We start from the raw sequence: 22,719 nt of genomic DNA, 5'->3' as shown, positions 1-22,719 counted from the left end.
CTCTTATGTGCAACTGAGTTGTTTTTAAAATGTAGAAATGTAGAGCTGAGATTTTTCTCACAGATAAAGATTTAAGTAATTAATCCTCATAGGTAATGTAGCACTGATGATAAAGACTCAGCTATCATAGAGGTGCTGTTGATTTGATTCTCTAAAACTAATAAAATCTGTTTCAGAGTTGTGTTTCCTTAATTTTCATATAACAGATGTGTGTTTATTGTGTTTTAATTTGACAGACAGGGGTTTTTGGTACCTGGTGCCGGGCTGCAGTGGACTGAGTGTTGGGGTTTGGGCTCATCTTCCAACTCCATCAGGAAATCTTCCCAATCTTGATCTACTGCAGAGACACAGTGAGGACAGCAGTACGTTGGTTTTATTTCTACTTTTAGTGGAAAAACAAGCATCCCTAAGTCAAAGCTGAATGAAAAAACAACTTTGAACTGGTGATCAGCCAAATTTGAAACTGGAAACTTTATATTTTTATTTTTATGGGAAATTTTGATTACACCTCATATTAAATCTTACATAAAGCTCATGGAACTTTCCACTTTCCACCCATTCATTACCTGCTTTCCACTCTGACCAAGCTTCTTTTAAAAAAAAACAGTTTTGTATCTAATGAAGAAAAATGATGACCTGAATAAAATTTTAGGGCTGACCTGTGTAGAGGAGTGCCTCAAATCTCTGCTGGATTCTTCCCCTTTTTTTCTATAAATGCTTAACAAGCTCCATGTTGTAGTTTTGATTGACAAAAAAATAGAAACAAACTAACACTGTCCAGTGTTCTAAGTCCCATCTTAAAGGGGGTACCCCGAGGAAGGGTTTTCTGAGGAGTTAAATAAGGTGCAACCTCTGCCACTGAAACATGAAGCGGAAAACTGCAGTTCCTCTAGTGGCCACTTGAGGCGGTTCCAAAAGCGTGTCAGTTCCCATAGTCTCCCATGCTAAAATATCCAACTTTACAGCAGTAATAAACACATTTAAAGCGTGCTACTAAACAGTTGTGGCATCTATAGAAAAATTTCCAGTCCGGGGGAAATTGAGACTTAAAATTTAGTGACATGCTAGCTCTCTGCTAGGTCCATTAACTGGATTCCATGAACTGGCAGTCTGGACTGTATTTGTGCTCATGGAGCCTTTTGGAGAATTTCTAATGGAATTAACCAACAAATAATATGTTTGCTGTACAGTTAATTATCCAAATAGACTATCCAAAAAGAGTGTGCCCCTGGTTTTGGTCTTTTACTTGAAGCAAAACAGTTAGTGTTGTCTGAATTCACCCTCTTGCTCACCTCTTGATCACCTCTGGCTCAAGATAAAGAGGCGGACAGCTGTCTCCATGAAGTTAAAGCTAAAGCAGAGGCTTAAAATGTGAAGCCCACAAACCAGCAAGTAGTTATGTCTACCTCTTATTAATACACTGATCAGGCATAACATAACATCTGTCCCCCTAGTGCTGTCAAAACCACCCTGACCCAACCTGGAAGATGTGCTGAGGTATCTGGCACCAAGATTTTAGCAGCATCCTTTAACACCTGTAAGTTGTGAGGTCACATAAAATTTGAAGACGGCATGTTCACTTGCCATGATTAAGCGATATCAGTATAATTCATGTCACCTGTCAGTGGTTATGATGTTATGCCTGGTGTATGTAATCATTTGGTTCCTCAGGTGAAAACTTCCATTGTGTGTTGGGGTTCACCTTGGCTGGAAAGGATAGCTGCATCTCTTCCAGCTGAGTCTCTTGCTTCCTCTCTCTCCCAGGACAAACCTCCTGCACCTCCACCTCTCCGCTCACAGGAGATGAAGGCACAGCACTGGAAGGCGTAGGGAAGCTCCATCACCCTGAGCACACACAGACGCACACAGTGATAAACACCTCTATCTGTCCAAACATGGCTCAAATAAATTCATTTTATTGCACCTGCTGTTCAGTGGAATGTCCCTTTAGATGCTTTCCATCAGAGATGGAGGAGACAGATTACACTGTGTGTGTGAGTGAGTGTGTGAATCTGCGTGTGTGTGACATCTAAACACTACAGGAGTTAATCAGCAGCAAAGTGGCTGTTAATTCAAACCTTTTCCTAAATCACATCAGCAGTGTTTGCATTGCAGGACAGATTTGTGGATAAGTCTGCTTCCTGATAACCATGTTGGAGGTCCTGCATCACAGTCTGGTGGTACGTGGACGTCTCTTAATACAAATATGTCTTCCTTTGTTTATGAGTGAATGCCCACCTGACTCGAGGCAGATCCTCTTGGGCTATTAGTTCCATCAGCTGCTGGTTTCCAGCCAGACGCAGGTGAGTCAAACTCTGCAGGCCACTCAGAGGCAGAGAGGAAAGCTGATTGGATGACAAGTCACTGCAAAAACAGAGGAAACCAGTGTGGAAACCAGTTAATTATATTCTATAACTAATTCAGATAAATTTAAGGAAAACAGGCCATTTTCCCGTCTCCTGGACATCTATAGGTTACAATCTCACACAAACCACAAATCTTCAACTTAAAATGACATATTTAAGGGCAGTTGAACATATTTGCTGAAAATTTAGCAGCTGTTTTAACGTGCTTCCTCAACTTTTCAATCAAAAATGGTTTTCCAGGCACCCATTCAGCTCACGAGTTTGTGAACGACCTGTGCTGCGCTTCTTTGTCTACTTCCTCTCCCTGCTTTCCTGTCCACTCTCCACTACTACGCTATCTAATTTTTATAAAAGGAATTTTTAAAAAATGGTTTCAAAACTACTAACCAATGTTCAGACAGATAAAGAACTCACAGTTTGGTGAGAGCAGGGAGAGCAGAGAACGAGTTTGGCTTCACTGATGACAGTCGATTCCAGGACAAATCACTGCAGGATAGAAAAACATGAAGTCAGAAAACAAACCAGCAGTCATGTGATCAGAAATACTGATTTATGATAATAAAAAATATGTCAGTTAAATCTACAAGAAGTTAGTTCTGCTAAATACTAGCCGTGGTGCCTGAGATTTAGTTGCTTTTTCCTTAACAGAAAGAACTCTGATGTTCTTCTGGTTGTCAACCCAGTCTGCAGGGTTTGTGGAAATATGTAAAAAATCAATGCGTTTCATCTTCTTTTGAATTTTTCATGATTGTATTTTAGCCTATGAATACCTTGTGTGCAGACACATAACCTTCTCTGTATTTTTTGTCCAGTTTTGTTTACTCCACTTTAATCTGTTGGTAAACTTTGTACGCTGACCTGATCTCTGCTGTTGCGTAGGCTGTTAGTTCGGATTAAAGCGAAAGCACCGCAGGCCTACGAAACAGCAGGTCTTTGTTTCTAATCCCAGAATAAAAGAAACTGTGCACATAATACTCTTACGTCTGTAATACCATAATAAAATTAGCAGTAATGTTAAGAGAGGCATGTCTCGTTTCTCAGTTTGAGATGCTGTAATACTGGAGGCTGCAAATAGTCCTAACCCTAATAGTCCTAAGTGTAGTGTTAGTATGAGCTGTAGTATCAGGTGTAGTGCTGTACAGATTCTTGTCTTTGTTCCAAACCATAGCATCAAACCTGTCCCATCCACAAGCGGACCACCTGGATGACTAAGTGAGTTTCCATTTGGAAATACTTACAGAGGGATCTCTGCTCAGGATCTGCTGGCCAATTAAATTGGCGATGTGTGTCTGTGTGTGTGTGTGTGTGTGTGTGTGTGCGTGTGTGTTTGCATGCTTACAGTGAGCGTAGTGATAGCAGACCAGCGAATGTGTTTTCCTCCAGTTTTTCTACCACATTGTGATGCAGATCACTGAAAAACACACACATGTTTGTATTTCTATCTTTGAGAGGACCATCGCTCATATGATGCATTCACATGCCGCTCCATCAACCTGAGTTCTCGGGCTGTAAATGAAACATGGTTTATGGAGAAGGTTTGGATGAAAGGCTGGAGTGTGTGGAGAAATGCCAGCTAGTCTGGTTGGTTTAATGAAGGTAACTCCAGGTCCCTCTATTCATTGTTCAGTAAAATTACAAAACCTCCAGACACATTCTCCTCCCACATGTATTCTGTTGATTTTTGCAACTCTCTTGTGCTCTTTTTTCTCTTTTTTCACTTGTAAAATCTCAGACATTCACCGTCAACTTAACTCTTTAGGAGCTCCTGACTCTGAAGTAGACTTCCTGGTTCCCCTACTGTCTTCCTGTGAGTTATTTTCAAGCTTTACTCTTCCCTCCATAACTGACGTATCTAATCTCATTAAAAAATCTAAGTCATCCACCTGTCAACTTGACCCTCTCCCTACTGTGTTAGTTAAAGCCTGTCTTCCCTTGTTAGCACCTCTCATAACCAATATTATTCATTCCTCCCTGAACACTGGGATTGTTCCTGAAGCACTGAAAAAGGCTTCTGTTATCCCAATTCTCAAAAAGCCTGGTGCAGACCCCAATAACTTTGATAATCTTCACCCTATATCAAATCTCCCCTTTATTTCAAAAATTCTTGAAAAAGTTGTCGCTGCCCAGCTTCATTTACATCTCAATGACCATAATCTCTATGAACAATTTCAATCTGGTTTCCGCCCCAATCATAGCACAGAAACTGCTCTGTTAAGAATTACCAATGACCTTCTGATGGCAGCTGATTCTGGTCTCCTATCCATTCTCATCCTTCTTGATCTTAGTGCGGCGTTTGATACCATTTCTCTCCTGAACCGGTTAGCATCCATTGGTATTAGTCACACCCCCCTTGCCTGGTTTACCTGCTATCTCTCAGACCGCACTCAGTTTATCCTTAAATATCCTTTAATTTAAATCCCATTCCTCAACTCTCCATCCTGTTTCTGCTGGTGTGTCCCAGGGTTCAGTATTAGGGCCTCTTTTATTCATTATTCATATGCTTTCTCTTGGTTATATATTCCAAAAATATAATATCAATTTTCACTGTTATGCCGATGACACCCAGCTCTACCTTTCTTCTAAACCCAATTCATCTCTCCCACCTACCTCCCTCTCAAACTGTCTTATTGAGATTAGATCCTGGTTCTCCTCCAATTTTCTCAAACTTAACAGTAATAAAACTGAAGTTTTACTTGTTGGTACACCATCTATCTTAACCACATCCCACAGTTTTTCCATTAACATTGAAAATGCTCCTACCCTTCCCTCCCCTCAGGTTAAGAGTTTGGGTGTCATACTTGATAATACTCTTTCATTCCAGTCTCACATTAATTACATAACCCGGTCTGCTTTACGTAATATTAACTGACTCTGTCCCTTCCTTACTCCTCATGCTGCTGCCATCCTTGTCCATAGTCTTATTACGTCCCGTATTGATTACTGTAATTCCCTCCTATTTGGTCTCCCTAAAAGGTCCTTTCATAAACTCCAACTTCTTCAAAATTCTGTAGCTCGGGTCATAACTTGCACTCCGTTAAATGCTCATATTACCCCAGTTCTCTGTTTTGTAATTTTAACTTATTTTATGTATTTTATGACTACTGTTCATTTTATTAATTGTGTTTTTTGTAAGGTGACCTTGGGTTTCTGAAAGGCGCCCTCAAATAAAATGTATTATTATCATTATTATTATTATTATTGATTAGTTGTATCCATAAGCTGTATGGGTGCTTCACACGGGCACACATACTGTACCTGCTAAATAATAGATAAAATGGGGGGTGCCACTTGATCTAACTCATATCCCCCGAAAACTAAATCTGAAGCCCTGAACTGTACAAACTCTCAACTCTCACTGTGCAAAATGTCCTCACAAGGCCCAGAACTCACTGCGGTCCTCACAAAAACAGACATACATGTACACACACATATTAGCCATCGTTGTTTCCATTACATCACTAAAGAATCTGTTTTACAGCAAGTGTTTCCTGAATGACCTGATTGGTCAGAAATAGACTATGAGGGTGATAATTATTCCCACAATGCACAGCTGTCTGTACTTTATTGATTGTTATGGTAACTTCAGATTTAATAACTGTGTCTTAAAAGCTTCACGGGCAAAAAATAAGCTATATCCGACCCTCCCAAAAAAGGCAATAAAACATTAAGAAGAACAGTTTAATTAAATGTAAAATGAACATTAAACTCACATTTTTCGAATGCTCTCACAGCCGGAAAAGCTGGGAAGAGTCTGGATTTGATTATAGGAGAGATCGCTGCAGAGGGAGAGAGTGAGTTGAAGCTGTCAGCACCGTAATTTCCTATACACACTGAACACATCACAGCAGCTCCCAGCATACAAGCCAAGACTTAAAAAAATATCTGAAATAAATGAAGCAACAGCAGATATGATTTGATGGACAGACATGAATAGTCCCTGATGATATACAGGGCCTTCAGGGACCACCTTCAGCCTGAGTTCAGTGTTCAGAGACATGCAGAGATGTGGATGTAATTGTTGTGTTTGGACTCACAGCAGCTGCAGCTTTGGAAGCTGCTCACAAACCGAACTGGGCAATGAGGTGATTTGAGCTCCGGTGATAGTCCTACACACAGAGAGATAAAACAGAACTAGTTTTCCACGGGAGCAATTTAGAAGTACATTAAAAATGTGTTATGTATTCACAGCCCTGTTTCTAATAAGAAGAAACAGGGCTGTGAATCTTGTGAAAATGAAACAACCTAAAAGATAAAATGCTAAAACTTGGAATTTTTAAGTTTTTTCCCCTTACAGATATTACATTAATATTACAAATTTATCATCAGCAACATGTTTAAAAAGAATGTGCCAGGGAATATTTCACAGTGTGATGCCTTCGACCTTCTTTAAAAAGAGTTCTTGCTTGTTGCAAGTTAGCTAGCTGCTCCATAGATCTGGACTGCCTTTGTCATATATTTAGTTTCATATTGTTCCAGATGTTTTTAAAGGGCTGGGATACATGCAGAATGTGGTTTGGTATTGCTATCCTGAAATATGCACGTCTTTCTCGTACAGAAACGCTGGGAATCTGGGTGGTGACATATGTTTCTTCAAAGTCTGTAGAAACCGTTGAACATCAATGCTGCTGTCACGGATGAACAAGATACTCCCCCCACAGGCACTAATGCCTCTGCAATACCATCATGGAGGATGGCATGGTCTTGCGTAAATAAGCAAGGTCTTCATCTGGATGCATTTGTTTTTTAAGTAGGATTATACAACTTTCTCAGCCTGATCGTGACGTTTAAAAAAAATAAATAGGAAAACTGTTAGATTTTTTAATTTTTAACATTAAATAAGGTACAAGAAGTAAGGGAATTTGTGTTTGGTTGATTATTTCTTTATTGTGACAGTGCTTCTTGGCAGTAAATGTTATACTGTTGAAAAACTTGTTTATTTCCCCTTAAATGGTGCCACACTTGTAAGGAAATGAATTTGTTGGTTGAGCAGCAGAGTTGAGTATGTGGTTTGCACCCATGAAAAAATTGACAAATCTTCTCTGCCAATGACAAACAGCTTATTCTGCTTTTGGCTTTTGTTTTGAGTTTATTGTACTCCAGGTGTTGGAGGCAATCTTAAAGCAGAAAGACATTGAGATAAGGTTCTGCAACTTGTAGCAATCCCATATCTCCACAGTCTGGGACCAAACTCTATACTCCAAGATGACAGTATTTGCCCCCACAGAGCGGAGTTTATCAGAGACCACATCCAGAATTTGGGAGTGGAGAGGACGTAACGACCTGCCTGCAGTCTTGACCTCAACCCCACTGAACTCTTGTGAGATAAGCCTGGCTGTGCTGCTCCTGTCAGAGTGACAAACACACCCACACTGACCGACTTGCGGCAAATGCTAGTTGAAGAATGGGATGTCATCTCTCAGCAGTGCGTGTCCAAGCTCGTGACAAGCATGACGAGGAGGTGCCAGGCTGTCGTAGCTGCACATGGTACTTCCACATGCTACCTGTTTGTTTAATGAACAAATTGTTTCTTCAGACTTCACTCATCCAATCCAGTAAACGACACCAGACAAGAGTCGGTAGCAGAATAAGATGTTTGGCACTGGCAAAGAAGATCTGAGTTTTTCATGGGGGCAACCCACAGATGCATTTTCCTTGAAAATGTGGCTCCACATCAGAGGAAAAGGGGAAATAAACAGGCTTCCTAGTGCTATAAGATTTATTGCTAGAAAGTTTGTTACAACAAAAAAAACAATCTGCCAAACACAGATTCTTTTGGCCTGTAAAGCCTTTAAGAAAGTGATTAAATCTGAAATTAAGTTATTGTTGTCTTTGAACCATTTTCAATTTATTGTAGTCTTGTTTTTTTTGGAAACAGGTTAGTACACAACATGTTTGGGTATATTGTATTGTAAATTGTGTAAAATAAACTGTATATGCTTGTTAAATAGCATGTAGAAACATTGTGATGTGTCCAGGGGCGTCCACAGTGCATTACACTTTACAGCCATGTGTTGAGGTGCTTTGAAGTTGCATTAAGGTTGGAATGACTCCCTTATCCACATGACTGAAATGAAGCCAGTACAGTAATGAGTAATACGGTGAGCGGTCCAAGCTCATTATATGAAAAATAAATCATCAATATGGAAAAGTCTGATTAAAGAAAAGCAGCTACGTGCAGACTTTGGATTCACAGGATGAAACAGGATGTTGGAGAGGGGGGTTAACACTGGAGGGGGTCAAATGGAAGAATGTGGGACGGTTTGTTTGGTTGGACTTTTTATTTCCACCTACTGGTTCAGCGTGAGGTTACTGTTAAATACACACTGCTTTCAGAAATGAGCTTAAATGGAAAAAGACAAGAAAATAAACACAGCCAAGGTGTTTATTGTGACACGGAAAAGTGGGTCACAACAAGAAGAAAGAAGGGTTTTAATTTCACGCCGAGCTGCAGAAAAATAAAGTTACAGTCTGTCAGATAGAATAATAATTGCTGTGTATTAATAACAGCAGTGTGATTTGGGGTGTTCAGCTCTCAGAAACACACTCGGATATGAAACATTCCTGTGTGTGTGTGTGTGTGTGTGTGTGTGTGTGTGTGTGTGTGTGTGTGTGTGTGTGTGTGTGTGTGCGCGTGTCACTTACAGGCTCTCCAGGCTTTTGGTTCCCGTCAGATCTGGAAACTCAGTGAGATCTGCAGCTCCATTCAGAGATCTGAGAGTTGGACACGGAAAGAGCGTTTAAGCTAAGAGAAGCAGAGAATGATTTACTGCGTTTCATTATTTGCGTAATTAACATCTGCACTGAACAAAAGGGCAACAGGGAGGTTGAGTCTGCATGTCATATATGCTCAGCGATTACTTGATATTTCTCATCTAAAGCTGTCAACACTTGGATCTGTCATGGGGCGGATCTGTGAGGTTCAAAGACAGAAGCTTCAACTTCAGTTTATCAGTGCTGCTTCTTCTTCTTTCAGCTGCTCCCTTCAGGGGTCACCACAGGGAATCACTTAACCCACTCTCACCCAAACCCCCCATCCTCCTCAGCCACACCACCCTCTGCATGTCCTCCTTCACTTCAATAGTTCTGTCACCACCAGCTTGGCCTCCTGTCTTTTTTTCCAGTGCCACCGTCTCCAAACCAAACATCACAGCAGGTCTCACTACCATCTTGTAAACCTTGCCTTTCAGTCTTGGTGCTCTCCTTCTGCTACAGTCGGCCATTGCTTTGGATGGTATTTAAACTCAGTTTATGGATATGTTCATTGGAAACCACTGAATCTGTCTTTAGTGGCTGAAGGAAAGGGCAGATGGACATCTCTTTGACTCCACAGCTACTGCTTTATGCCATCCATACATCCAGATGTAAGACATTTTGGTCCAGCATCTTATGTTGTCATTCCATTTTGCTTTGATGCAGAGCTGAAACTTCTGAGGCAATGGAAGATACCTCTACCATACTAAGGGCCTGTGAAAGGCCAGCAGGCATTTTGATCATCCTTGATGGTCCTACAAGAGGTGGCTAACTTTGTAATAGCTGCTGCCATGCTCTACCTTCAGAGTATATCTCTGTGGCACTACTGAAACTGGTCTTGGAGCGTGAATGGAGTGCATTTACAGCTTGGTTTTGAAAGATTTTACTAATGATATATTCCTAAAACAAAATCAGAAAAATGTAATTTGTTTTCCTGAAATAAAGATAACTTAAGGACTTGTGATGCTGCATGAAGGGTCCAGCAAAATGTCTTCAGGTGCCGTGTTGAAAGAAATAAAAAAGAAACAACTATCTCACATCCTTAACGTGTTGACCGGAAATCCAGAGCAGAAATGATGTAATACTGATAATATACATATCTGTGACAAGATTGTTAGACAGAAATTTGGGTCATGGGCATTATTGCCTCATCTTATTTGGAACTTTATTCATGTTTAATGAACATCCATCAATCGAACAGAAGATGTACAGTGATTAATAAATTTATTAGCGCACCACCCAATGGAAGGATATGCCATAGCTATCCTAAATGCACAGTATTGGTAATTACTGAAATCACGTTTTATGTTTCTGTAATCGGTTAATCAGCCTGTATGAACAAGCTTGGTAATTCTTAAATACTTGCTTAAATATTTAAATACTTTACTTGCATTCCTGAACAGAAAAAATATATATTTTAATTTGTTGAATGTTGTGCTTTCAAGTGCAGTGTGTTGGCTTAAATTTGGAATGCAGTTTGTTTTTGCCTAATAAGTAACAATATAAATGTAGTTTTGCAGATGTTTTGGACAGATGTCTAAAATACCTGTTGTTTTCTTGTTTTTTTGGGGGGGTAAAATTCCCTGCTCCTTTTATTGACTTCTAATAATGGAAGAAAGTTCCCATATTTATGTAGACATGTTTAAAAAATTGCTCCTTGATATCAGTTTCACTTTTAGTTTAAGCCTGTTTGTCTAGAAATGATCATTTGGACCTTTATGAATATTATCGGCTCATAAAGTTCGAGGAGTTTATGTTATGCCAGCCTCCTCTTTGAATGGCTGGAAGGAGTTTCTGGTGTGAAGGTGAAGGTCCTTACAGTTCAATCTAAATTCAGATTCAAGAATATTTAGAAAAGATTCAGTAGTTTTAACTGACTCATTGCTTTGAGACTTATTTATGTCTCTGATCTTGATTAGGCAGAAGTAAAAATGTCTCTATTCTATTGTTTGTCAGGCAGAAAAGTCCCAAAACATACTGAAGCACTTAACAGGTTTAGTTAAATCTATAAAAGTGCTGTGCTGTGTTATTTGTGTGTTGAATTTGAGTGTTTCTCACAGCATGCGAAGCTCTGGTAGGTTCTGGAAGGCCGAGCGTCCGACAGAGTGAATTGGGTTGTCATAAAAAAATCTGCAAAACATCCACAAAAACACGTTTTTCATCTCAGGCTGCAGTGAGAAGCTAACAAGTGTTAAACAGAGGTTAGCAAAATTACTTAAGATGCTGGATATAAACATGGAGACAGCCACCATGCTATTGTAGCTTTTTGATTTCTCATACGACAGGGGATCGAACTGAGAAACCGAGGGGCTCTTCATGCCCCACCCTAAAACATAATAAAACATGTTTCATGATCTTTTTAAAAAAAATTATTATCACTAATAATTATCACCGAGCATAAACATAATGTTTAGTTCAACAAAACTCATCAGCAAAGTTTTTATCAAGGTGACAACGGAGTAAGAAGAAGGATCATCATTCATGACTGTCACTATCTTAAGGATATAAAAAATAACAGATGAATTTAGCAGATTATTGATTTTATCCTCATTAATTTTGGAACCAGGAAGTAAAAAATATTGCAATCTGTTGAATCTGTTATTAGTTGTACCTACATGGTGTTCAGTAAAGGGTTCCCAGTGAAGGCGTGCTCCGGGATAGACTGGATGTTGTTGCTATGGAATCCGCTAAACGGGAAGATAAAGGAAATTAGTTTCCACCATGTGTTATTATAAAAGTTCCTTCCTTCATTTCATCATTATTACTGGGAAGCTTCCCTCGCCCTTCTCGTTATTTTGATGACAGTCGTGATTGATTGAACTAACTTTCAGGGAAATTTTTTTATTGATTTTGTCCTTTTTTCTTTTTCATCAAATATGTAAACAGTCAAGCATAAGATGCTGTCCACATCTTGCCTCATATGCTAAAATTTGCTAAACCGGAGAACCTGAGCTAGCCATGTCTGCTGTGGATAAACAGATGCCTTTTTCAATCAGTCGGTTGAGACTCACAGCTCCTTGAGGTGGCTGAGTGATCGTATGGCTGTGGGAAACTCCACCAGGCTGTTGAAGTTCAGATCTCTGAGGAAGAAAAAGAGAGATTTCCTTATGTAGCGTCTTCTGCAGCGCCCCTTGGTGTGTAAATGCCAAGGTGCTAAAAAGTTCTGCTGAACTTTGTTGAATTAATTACCTTTCACATCAGTAAAGAAGAAAACTAATATGTCTGTAATATTTCTGACAATAAAATGTTTATAAATTAGAATAATGTTTGTTTCAAAAAAAAAAAAAATTGGATTTGTCACCAGTAGCAGGAAGCACCAGTTATACTGGCAATGGCAAAGTCTAGGCTAGAAATACAATCTCTGTACTGAGAATTGTGGACTCTCAATTTGAACATAAATCCCATATTAGTATTGATAAATCTCAAATTGAGAGTATAGTGTAAAGTAGAGATGGCACGATACCACTTTTTCATGTCCGATACCGATAATGATATCATAAATTTGGATATCTGCTGATACCGATATGTATCCGATATAGTGTTTTTTAATCAATAAAACTGTTTTTTTAATATCTTGCTGCTTTTTGTATAAGTTCATACTCAAGTTAAAAAAAAAAAACACTAAAGCTATTCTGTCATACCTGTATGCAAAAAATACACTGCACCCAAAATATTTCATAGTTCAGCAAAACTGATCAATCTAATAAACTTAAACCTGCACCATCCTCCCTATTCTGGTATTTTAAAGAGTACTTAGCAGAAATATTAAGCAACCTAACTAATAGGGTTCTAAAACTCCCAGCAAAAACCACCCCCAGCAAAAACCACGAATAAATTCTTTACAAATCCTACCATGTGGATTCATGGATTTTTTTTTCACATTCTGTCTCTCACAGTTGAAGTGTACCTCTGGTGCAAATTACTGACCTCTGTCATCATTTTAAGTGGGGGAACTTGCACAATCGGTGGCTGACTAAATACGTTTTTGCCCCACTGTATGTAGAAAAGGATCCTGGTGTGCAAAGTAATATTAAATCAATTCTAACAACAGATTATCAAGCTTAAAGGTGCTGCTGTTGTTCAGCCGCTGGTTTCCTCTTTCTGGAGCGAAGTGGGCGATAGACAAGCAAGAGAGACGGACTCGTGACAGAAAAGCCGATCAGCTGATCATTGATCAGTTTCATGATTGAAGTAGCAGCAGGAGAGGGAGGGAGAGAGAGGCAGTCGTTCCATATATCGGTTGTTAAGCTTAACTCGGCAATGGTTTACAAACATTCAGAGACGAACTTACACATTTGCTTTACTTCTCTCTGGGATCACTTCCTCGGAAATGCCGGATTGGTAGCGAGGCTACAAATACACACAGCCGCTCTATCACGTGAGGCATACTGCTGCCACGTGCTACGGTTATTTTGTGAGGTGCTTTTTTGTTATTTAATGGATCGGATTACATTTTTTTATTTCTCTCCAATATCCGATCCAGTAATTTACGTCAGTATCGGACAGATACCGATACGTAATATCGGATTGGTCCATCTGTAGTGTAAAGTATATAGAAGTATATACACTTTATATATAACTCTGTACTCTTAATGATAACCTTTAGATTGGGAATATAGCATGGTAAACACCTGCCCTTGGGGAATAATATACTTTAAACAAGGAATGTTGGGAAGCAAATAGCACCAAAGTCACACCAATAATCTAAACTGGAAATTTCATCTCCAGACTGGTAACTGCTTCACATTTAGAAAACCAGCTCTACACTGGGAATTATGTTAGTTCTATTACAAAAAAGCAGTTTTTAAGAAGCTGTGGGAATGTCAGCTTTATATTAGAAAAGTGTTTCACGTAAATGTTTGGGTTTCAAGTTTGATGTTTAGCTTAATCTTTTTTTCCCCGTCTTTTGAGTTTATTAAAGAAACATTTAACTGTGCCTCCCTCTTTTGCTCTTTTCTTTCATCACCAGCAGAGACTAGAGCATTCTTCAAGTCCACACATGGCTTCAATTAGGTTCTCTCATCCATCTCTGGGATGCAGGTGGCTATTATACACACTGTGTGTGGAATGAAGCTGCCACATTGTGAAAAATACCATTAAATTGAAATTGCTTCCGTCTGGTTCTGAGTGTGTGAGTACATGTGTGTGTCCGGGGGACGATCAGGAACAACAATAACTGGTATGCTTTCTGTTTTCCAAGGTTATTATTGATGGAGCTTGGACGTTTGGGATTGGATGAGAGATTTTTCAGACATCTACAATCAGGTTAGGATTTTTGGATTTGTGGCTGGGTTTGTATCAAGCCTTCTTGTTTCTGTCTCTCATAGATTACTTTAGTTTTGATGTAATGATTCGGTTTTTTGTAATGAATGTATTTACAGAGATAGGAAAATTAATAAACCTTTGCCTTGAAGTTAAGCAAATAATTTGTTACATTAAATAGTAAATAGTAATCAAATATCATTTTAGCTTAAATTCTGCCTCCGAATAATTGTGTCTTCCATGTCCATGTAACAAGTGTTTTCTTTTATTACTTTGTACTTTGATTTATAGCGTTATAGATGCACATCAGTTAGCATGATTAGCCCCAGCCTTGCTAATGCTTGCTACACTTAGTAAGCTAATCTATTTATCCTCTAAACAGGAAATATTGAGTCAAATTTGTAATGTTAACTCTCAATGTTTTGAAGCGTAACATCAGGGGCAAGAACGATTACGTTGGAAATATTAATCTGGGATATGATCGGTCAAAACTTGGACTAAAGGCTGTGCTAAAAATCCTGTGAGAGGTTATGAGTCATCATAGGCATTAAGGCTAACTCTAATTTAGGACAATTTTGTTAATGAAAGTCAGCTCAAGATTTGGACATCTGCTGCCCTATGACAACTGGGATAAGCTCCAACCCAATGAATAAATGGGAAAAAAATGGATGGATGGATGGATGGACGACCATTATCAAATCTGGATTAGGAACATCAGCCATGCTCGACACAAGCTTTGGATATTATCATTTTTAGATAGTCTGTACTGGAATGGTTGGCTCTTGGATAAACACCTTTACAGTGGGAATGGTGAGCTCTGCACACAGAGTGATAAACCTTAGCCAGTGAACTTGAAGAGTTCAAAGACAGACCCAATGAATGGGAAATACAGCAGGTGGAAATAAACCCAACTGATCCCTTAAGACTTGGTTTTCATTGACATATATTACTTTCTCTACTGAAAATAATTAAGAACATGCTATGGCTCATTATCTTGACTGTCAGGTGTCAGTCAGCATGGTGGTTTTTATTTTTGTGGGTTGGGTCATGTTACCCACAAACAGTCTCAAAGGTTTGTGTGGAGATGTTTTGAGAGCTGGATTTTGGTCTTCTGTTCACCACTGTTTCCGTCACTTACTGGAACCAGAAAATCTTAATTTGGCCAAAAGGGAGGAGGCCTACATGAAACATGAAAGAATGTTCTTCCACAAGTCGGATGTGTTTTCCTTTAGGTCTGATCAGAGCTTGGTTGCATTAATTTTTTTTCTGCTCTCATATCCGTTTTCCTGGTCCCTCTCTGTCTGTGTTTGTAGCTTCAGATGAACACGAGTCTCTGCTCTGGTTTATTATTGCTCATCATACAGGTACACAGCCTCCCAACACGCATACACACACAAACACATGCTGCCCATGAATGTGTGTGTGCATGAATAGTAATTATGATTAGCATACAGCCCAGGCCACACACAGAGCCAGCTAAGCGCACACAGAAGTATTTCCAAATGAAGTCCGTGTATGTTTGTGTGTTTAAACCTGCTTCTCTGGTTGACTGAGAAAACAGAAACATTTCTATCCACACACACATTCCTCAGATTATACGCACACACACAACATAAACACACACACACACAGGTTAATCTGCTCTGTCTCCATTTAATATTTCCATGTAAAATGCTTACTGGTGACGGCAGAAACAACTGGTATCTCGCCATAAAGCGTGTACTGGCTTGGATTGCAAATGGTTAAAATAAGATTGATGATCATTTTAAGAGCGAGCATTTCTCAGAAAATTCCCACATGTGTTTCTGTTCAAGCACGCGCCATTTTTTAGATCTTTTAAAATCAGCTGTATGTGGAGCTCATGATGCTGCTAGCCATCAGTAAACTGTACTGTATATTAATAATATACCTACAAATGACACAAATAGATGTTTTGATCTTGGACAAGTTGGTTGTAAAAAATATGTTTATGACAAAATAGAATATAAATCTAAAAAAAGCGTCTAACTTCTGTGATAAAGGTGAGGTTTTTACAGCCTATTTTTAGTCTTCCTCCCTGTATTAGTTAATTTCTGCCTTTATTTTGAAAGTCAGCAGCCTTTCATGTTTTTACTTCCTTCCTTTGTTCTTTTCCCACCCTGCTCACGGTCTTTATTGAGTTTCTCCCTCAATCTTTGTCTTCATCATCAATTCTTGCTCTCGAGTTTCTTGAGCCCTCCAATGACCCTGAGTTGGATAAAGGAAAGAAAATTGATGTTTTTCCATTGTGTGGATCTTATTGTTTATCTGAAAGCTCCAGATTCTTTATTTTTTCCATCAGCCTGACTGACCTGTCTCCTTGGTGTCTATAATTTGGATTGTTTACTAAGTTGAACAAAATAAATATGACGGCTCATCAAACAGACTGCAACTTAAGAAATCAAGAACAAACATGAAGAAACGTCAACACGTTGTGTTTTACGTGTTTTTGCAGCCTTTTTCTATTTGCTGGTGTTGCATTGCAGTTGATCTCACAGGGCCACTGTAAAGTGCCATTATATACATTGAGCCTGAATATACATATATGACAGAAAACAACATTAAAAAAATAAATGTATCAGATTTATCAATTGTTTTTTTTCTTCGTTTAACGTTTATTTATTACTTACTGCAGGGATCTCAAACTTTCTCCTGATAGTCAGAATTTGGCGTAATCCAGTCCAGCCCACTGAATGCCTTTGCAAACTGAAATAAATGCAGGGATGGAGTGCATAATTTTCAAACTAGATGTGGGCTCCAACTTATCAAAAAAAGATCATCAAGGTGTTTATTCTCTTCAAAGCCACAGATCTGAACTGTCGGCAGTTTTACAGTCTTACCATAGCTTGCCTTACCACATCAAAATAAAATATGTACGCTAAAGAGCAGTGCTAACATTGCTCTTTAAGGCTTTCTCTGGAGCTTTGCTGGTACTTTCTCTTTGTTTCCTTATATCTTTGTGCTAAGGTAGGCTAAAGATGAAACTCTTGAAAAGAAAGAAAAAAGATTCCTCCAAATCAGTGCAGGTTCTTTGAACATAAATCCCATTAAGGATCCTCTACAAATGTAAAAATTAAGGCTCTCTCATCTCCTAACCCTTCACCCTGACCCCAACTCAACCCTGACTGCTCCAACTCCTGCTCACACGCACTCACACGAGCGCACACACAGAAACTCACAGCGTCTCCAAACTGTGGAGTCCGTGGAAGCAGTTCGGTCCCATGGAAACGATCCTATTGTTGTTGAGATGCCTGGGGAGAGAGAGAGCGAGAGACTGATGGACTAATGAAGCAGACAAAGACTGTGTGTGTGTGCGTGTGTGTGTGCGTTCTTTCAAAGGGGCCCAGGAGTCTCTCAAGAAGGTTTTTTTCTTTTGGTAATTTCATGCAAATTAGCTTCAAACCGATTGGACAAAAGCAATGACAGCAGACTTCAATGCTGCCGCGCTGAATGCCATCACACAAACAGAGAGCTTGCATGTTATTAAGGAGCTAATACAGACGGACGGGGACAGTCGCTTCCACGGTTGAACTTAATGCTCCTAACAAAAACACACACAGATAAAAACAAAAACACTACCCAAAAAGTGGAAAAGAGTTTCTGTAAGCCTGCATATGAAGAATAGATCTGATTTAAATCCTGATGTTTTAAGGTCAGTAAACTTAAGTTAAGCTTTTTGAAATGAGTTTAAATTAAATTACACCACACACAACTATTTTTCTGAATCTGAAGCAGATATATGGGCAAAGAATGAATTTTTATTTATCATTTAACTCATTTACAAAATTTTCAACTTTAAAATATATAGATACATTTTTAAAAAGATAAAACAAATTTAAGCTAAACTGTTGTAAGATGGTAGTCGGTGGTTATACCGCACCATCATTTTGGTAAACGAGATTCTCCTTTTGATCTCCTCACAGAGTGTTTGCCTGACTTAAACTTGATTGGTAAATGAAAATCATACTACAAGCAGGAAATAAATGAAATCCATTTGACCATGAAAAATCTTTTTCTCCCTTTTGCTACAGATTCTTTATGTTTATATACAAATCTCAGAAATCAGTTTCTGAGATTACAGCTACTGGATCTATGCTAAAAAATGTCTCAATTATAACAGAATAACAAAGTAAGATAGCCTACTAATAAACTATCTACCTAAATCTAATGTATGGTATGTTTGCTATGGACAACCACTGTTGGATTTACTCATAAATAAACCAAATTTAGCCAGCTCCTTTCATTGGTAACCAGCCTAGTTTAACAGCAAATCTACTACCAACACCATTAGTTAACTGGTCCTCCAAGACGGTCCTGTAAACATTCCAACCATTGTAGATAGTTGGAATGTACAGGCTATCCTGTATATATTGTACATACTATTGTTTGAGTACTTACGATTGTTTTTTTGTACTTTTTATATTTTACATTTATATTTATTATTGAAACTTGCACCAAGGGAGTGGCACTCCAATTTCGTTGTACTCTGTACAATGACAATAAAGGCTATTCTATTCTATTTCTATTCTATTCAATGGAACCCTAGTGTCACATAAGGTGTTCTACTCTATTCTACTCTATTTGTTTGCTCTGGATAACCCAAGTTGTGTATACATACAGCACCACCAGGCGGCCCAGCTTGCTGAAGGCATGGTCGGGGATGTGGCTGATGTGGTTGAGGGCAAGTGTCATGGCCTGCAGGGCAGGGAGCTCGCCCAGCGCCTCCACTGGGACCTCCCTCAGAGAGTTATCATCCAGCCAGAGGTGACGGAGTGAACGCAGGCCGGAGAAACAGCCAGCGGGAACACTAGAGATATGATTGGCGTCCAGTCGGCTATGAAGAGATATACACACTGAATTTAAATGTACATTCAAGCAAACAGTTATGTGTACATATATATGTAAATGCATTTATGAAGTTTCACAGTTTCACACACACAATCTACACCCATTTTAGCTCCTACCTCAAAGCACACTGTGCGCTGTCGATCCTACGTGCTGCACAATAATATTCAATATTTACTGTTATATTCACATAGATCATCACGATGATGTTGTTTATTATATTGCTCTTTTTTTTTGCTTGCTCTCTCTTTTTTCTTTCTCAACAGTTGATCCAGGTGATTGATATGTGTATTTTTTGTCTGTTTGTTTTGTTGGTTTTTGTTTTTTGCCCTTCATCACCGTTCCTCTTGCCTGCTGTTTTTCTTTCCCTCTTTCTTTCTCCCTTTTCTTTCCCCCAGTCAAGTCTGTCCCATGTGTAGCAAGTGAAAATAAAATAAAATAAACAATAAAAGCAAAGGTGAATCAAAAAGACCAATACAGCAAGGCCGGGATGATCCATTTGGTAAAATAAATCTGTTGGGCATCTTTCTTTGCCTTTAGACAATAATTCTGATGGCAAAAGAACCAAACGGGACAGGCGGGGAAAAAAAAGTTTCACTGAGCAATTCTGTATACATATTGCCAATGAGTCAGGTTGGTGCAAACACATAACTGTATATAATATGCAGAATGTAAGATTTTTGGTACTAAAAGTTTTTTGCTCTTTGCCAGTAAACGAGAGGTAATTTCAAAACCCGATGATCCTATAATATTTGCACATAGGAAAGGATGGCTAGCTAGCTCCAGATATCAGATAGAAACATCAGAAATCTTAAACTATTGGCCATTATCCCCAGAGACTGGGACGATTCCCAGATTGGTTTAATCAATAAATTAGGGACAAGATTTAGGGTTGGCTCCAAAATTAAATTTTCTGTTTGGAGGTATTTAGAAATCTAGCAACGTTTCTGATTCAACTGTAGAAACATAAAAATTAATAAACAGCCTTTTAAATTGAAGAGTTTTCTTTTTCTTTAAACTAACAACATACAGTACAAAAAAGTGCAGTTACTAAAAAAAATGGTAAAAAAAAACAAAACCCCAAAACAAAACAACAACAACAACAAAACAAAAACAAAGACTAAATTTAGTGATGGAACCTTCGACTTCTGGGCCCTATTTCAGGAAGCCGGTTTAGTGCAAACTCTGAGTAAGTATACCCTGGGTTAACGAAAACTCTGGGTTTTCGGTTTCACAAAGCGAGTTTAGATTAATTCTGAGTGAGTTACTATGACGACACACTCCGTGAAGCTAACCTGCCCCCTAGCAGGTTTACTTCAACTAACCCTGACGTTCTCCGCCTCTTTGTCAGAAACCTGACTGTAGGAAGTGTCAGACATGGCGTGTCCCTTCCTTGAAGGGCCAGTAGATGTTGAAACCCAAATTCTCCGCAGAGCTCTCCGCCGGGAGAGAGTGATTAGAGCGCGTTTGGACATTTTATCATTTCCTGATGATTTCCTGTGTGAACGTTACCGTTTTTCAGCACAATCTATAATTTATTTGAATAACATCCTCAGGCCTAATATTGCTCATGTGACACATCGCGGACATCCTCTCAGTTCTGTACATATTATTTGTATTGCACTTCGGTTTTTTGCAAACGGGAGCTTTCTGTATAATATTGGTGACGCTGAGCACGTTTCCAAGGCTACCGTCTGTCGGGCAGTCAGGAATGTTACAGTTGCACTGAAACGTCTCCTGTACTCGTTTGTGGTGTTCCCCGGTCATAGACCCACAAGATTTATCAAAGAGGGATGCCACAAAATTGCAGGTATCAGGATGAACAAAACTTAATGTATGATGTGGTGATACTTGAACTACTACTTAAATTTTACATTTATTCTCACGGTTCCCAGGCGTGATTGGCTGTATAGATGGCACTCACATTCCAATCATTGCTCCTTCAGTAAATGAAGGAGACTATGTGAACAGGAAGTCTTTCCACAGCATTAATGTACAGGTACATAGTTCCCTGTAGCATTTCAAACTAACAAATTATTTCATTATAGTAATGGATGCTAATTTGTGTTCTCTGCACTGTGAAGATCATATGTGATGCTGCCAACATTATCACAAATATGGAAGCCAACTGCTCAGCCTCTGTGAGTGGTGGTGGTGGAGGACCTCCACCTGTTTTTCGGGCCTCCGCTTTTTTTTCTGTTGGCTATAACGGGTCACATTTGAGCATACAGAGTAAGCAAATATGTACTTGTAATGTGCTCAGATAATTTCAATAAGTGCTTACAGAGGGGAAATTAATGTAGCCTCTAACTGTAATTGATTTACATGGGACAAACAGACCAAGCACTATGGCTCATAATACAATTACACCTCACCTGTTTGGACTATATTTTTATATTTCATTTTTACTTGCTGCCAGGAACGTTTGGGGCCTGTTGGGTTGCACCTGCGCTCACGTCACATCACAAAATAAAATGTATAAAATATAAAATAAAATAAAATATAATAAAATAACGTGTTAAATGGGTGGAAATCCCTAGATCAATGTTTAAATTAACACTCACGCATTGACTCTGTCGGCTATGTTTTGCCATGCATGCTCCCTTTCTTTTGCAGCTGAGGCTGTGTTACTTTTTTTCCGCAAAATTTGCATGTTATCGGCATATGCTGCCATCAGAATTTCGGCCTCAAGCGCTGTAAAATACATTGACCGCGCCTTCTTTCCCTCCGTCTCCATGGTGACTCGCTTAATCTGTGCTCCACTAATCAGGGCTTTATGTCACGGACCCGGCTCTGGAGGACTCGGGGGTCCGTGACCAGTTTTGACTGTTGTTATTGTTGTTAGTATTATTATTATTTGGTGATGTGTGCTTTCTCCACAATGCTGTGTTAGTCTGTGTCCCACTCGTATGTATAGGCAGGGTGTGGGTGTATACGTGTGTATGTCTGCGGGTGTGGCTGGAGGATGGAGCACAGCCACCTGCAGGCCTGATAGGTGTGGCCCTGCGAAGGACTGGCCACACCTGAAGTTCCTGCCACACCTGTTGGTGATCAGGGCTCGTCGGGGGAGCTACTTAGGAGAGTGTTGGAGCTCCCACCGGCGCGGGATCATTGAGTTATCGTACCAAGTTAGTGTGTCAGCATATGTCTGTGTTGTTCGTATATGCCCGCCGAGGGTTAGTGTTGACGGCTGCCTCTATGGTTTCCCTGCAGGAGGAAGAGTGGTCCAGAAAGGCAGCACGCACGGGGTGTGCGGAAACACAACAGCGGGGAGCACGAGCACAGACGTCGGAGGGAAGCACGCACACGGGGTTCAAGGGAGCAACGGGGAGTTATTGTGTTTACAGTTTTTCACTGTGAATAAAGAGCACTGTTTGCATCGCAGAGTCTGCGTTTTGGGTCCTCCTTTCCCCACATCCCCACGGTCTGCCAGCCAGACCGTGACACTTTATGTATCCTCGTGCTTTAACTTGGGGTT

At 39.5% G+C, this 22,719-nt stretch overlaps 1 protein-coding gene across 2 annotated transcripts in view; it reads right to left on the bottom strand.

Annotated features, from left to right (window-relative positions):
• The window catches only part of LOC146649656 (leucine-rich repeat-containing G protein-coupled receptor 5-like), a 53,714-nt gene that overhangs the window by 6,431 nt on the left and 24,564 nt on the right, over positions 1-22,719 (bottom strand). Inside the window, exons 5-17 of one of the 2 annotated variants that reach the window (XM_085386206.1) lie at positions 19,015-19,230; positions 17,576-17,647; positions 12,128-12,196; positions 11,732-11,803; positions 11,175-11,246; positions 9,009-9,077; positions 6,401-6,472; positions 6,077-6,142; positions 3,706-3,777; positions 2,781-2,852; positions 2,239-2,364; positions 1,703-1,845; positions 254-334 (exon numbers count right to left, since the gene is read on the bottom strand). In XM_085386206.1, coding sequence (XP_085242332.1) covers positions 254-334; positions 1,703-1,845; positions 2,239-2,364; positions 2,781-2,852; positions 3,706-3,777; positions 6,077-6,142; positions 6,401-6,472; positions 9,009-9,077; positions 11,175-11,246; positions 11,732-11,803; positions 12,128-12,196; positions 17,576-17,647; positions 19,015-19,230 — 1,202 coding nt within the window. Of the gene's footprint in view, positions 1-253; positions 338-1,702; positions 1,846-2,238; positions 2,365-2,780; positions 2,853-3,705; positions 3,778-6,076; positions 6,143-6,400; positions 6,473-9,008; positions 9,078-11,174; positions 11,247-11,731; positions 11,804-12,127; positions 12,197-17,575; positions 17,648-19,014; positions 19,231-22,719 lie in introns of both variants that reach the window. The other variant, XM_085386205.1, reaches the window with a different exon arrangement.

Source organism: Rhamphochromis longiceps, linkage group LG17, assembly GCF_057381845.1.
Source record: "Rhamphochromis longiceps isolate RC_006_pf linkage group LG17, R_longiceps_female_GT1.1, whole genome shotgun sequence".
Taxonomy (NCBI): domain Eukaryota; kingdom Metazoa; phylum Chordata; class Actinopteri; order Cichliformes; family Cichlidae; genus Rhamphochromis; species Rhamphochromis longiceps.
This window is presented reverse-complemented; position numbering and strand designations above follow the sequence as displayed.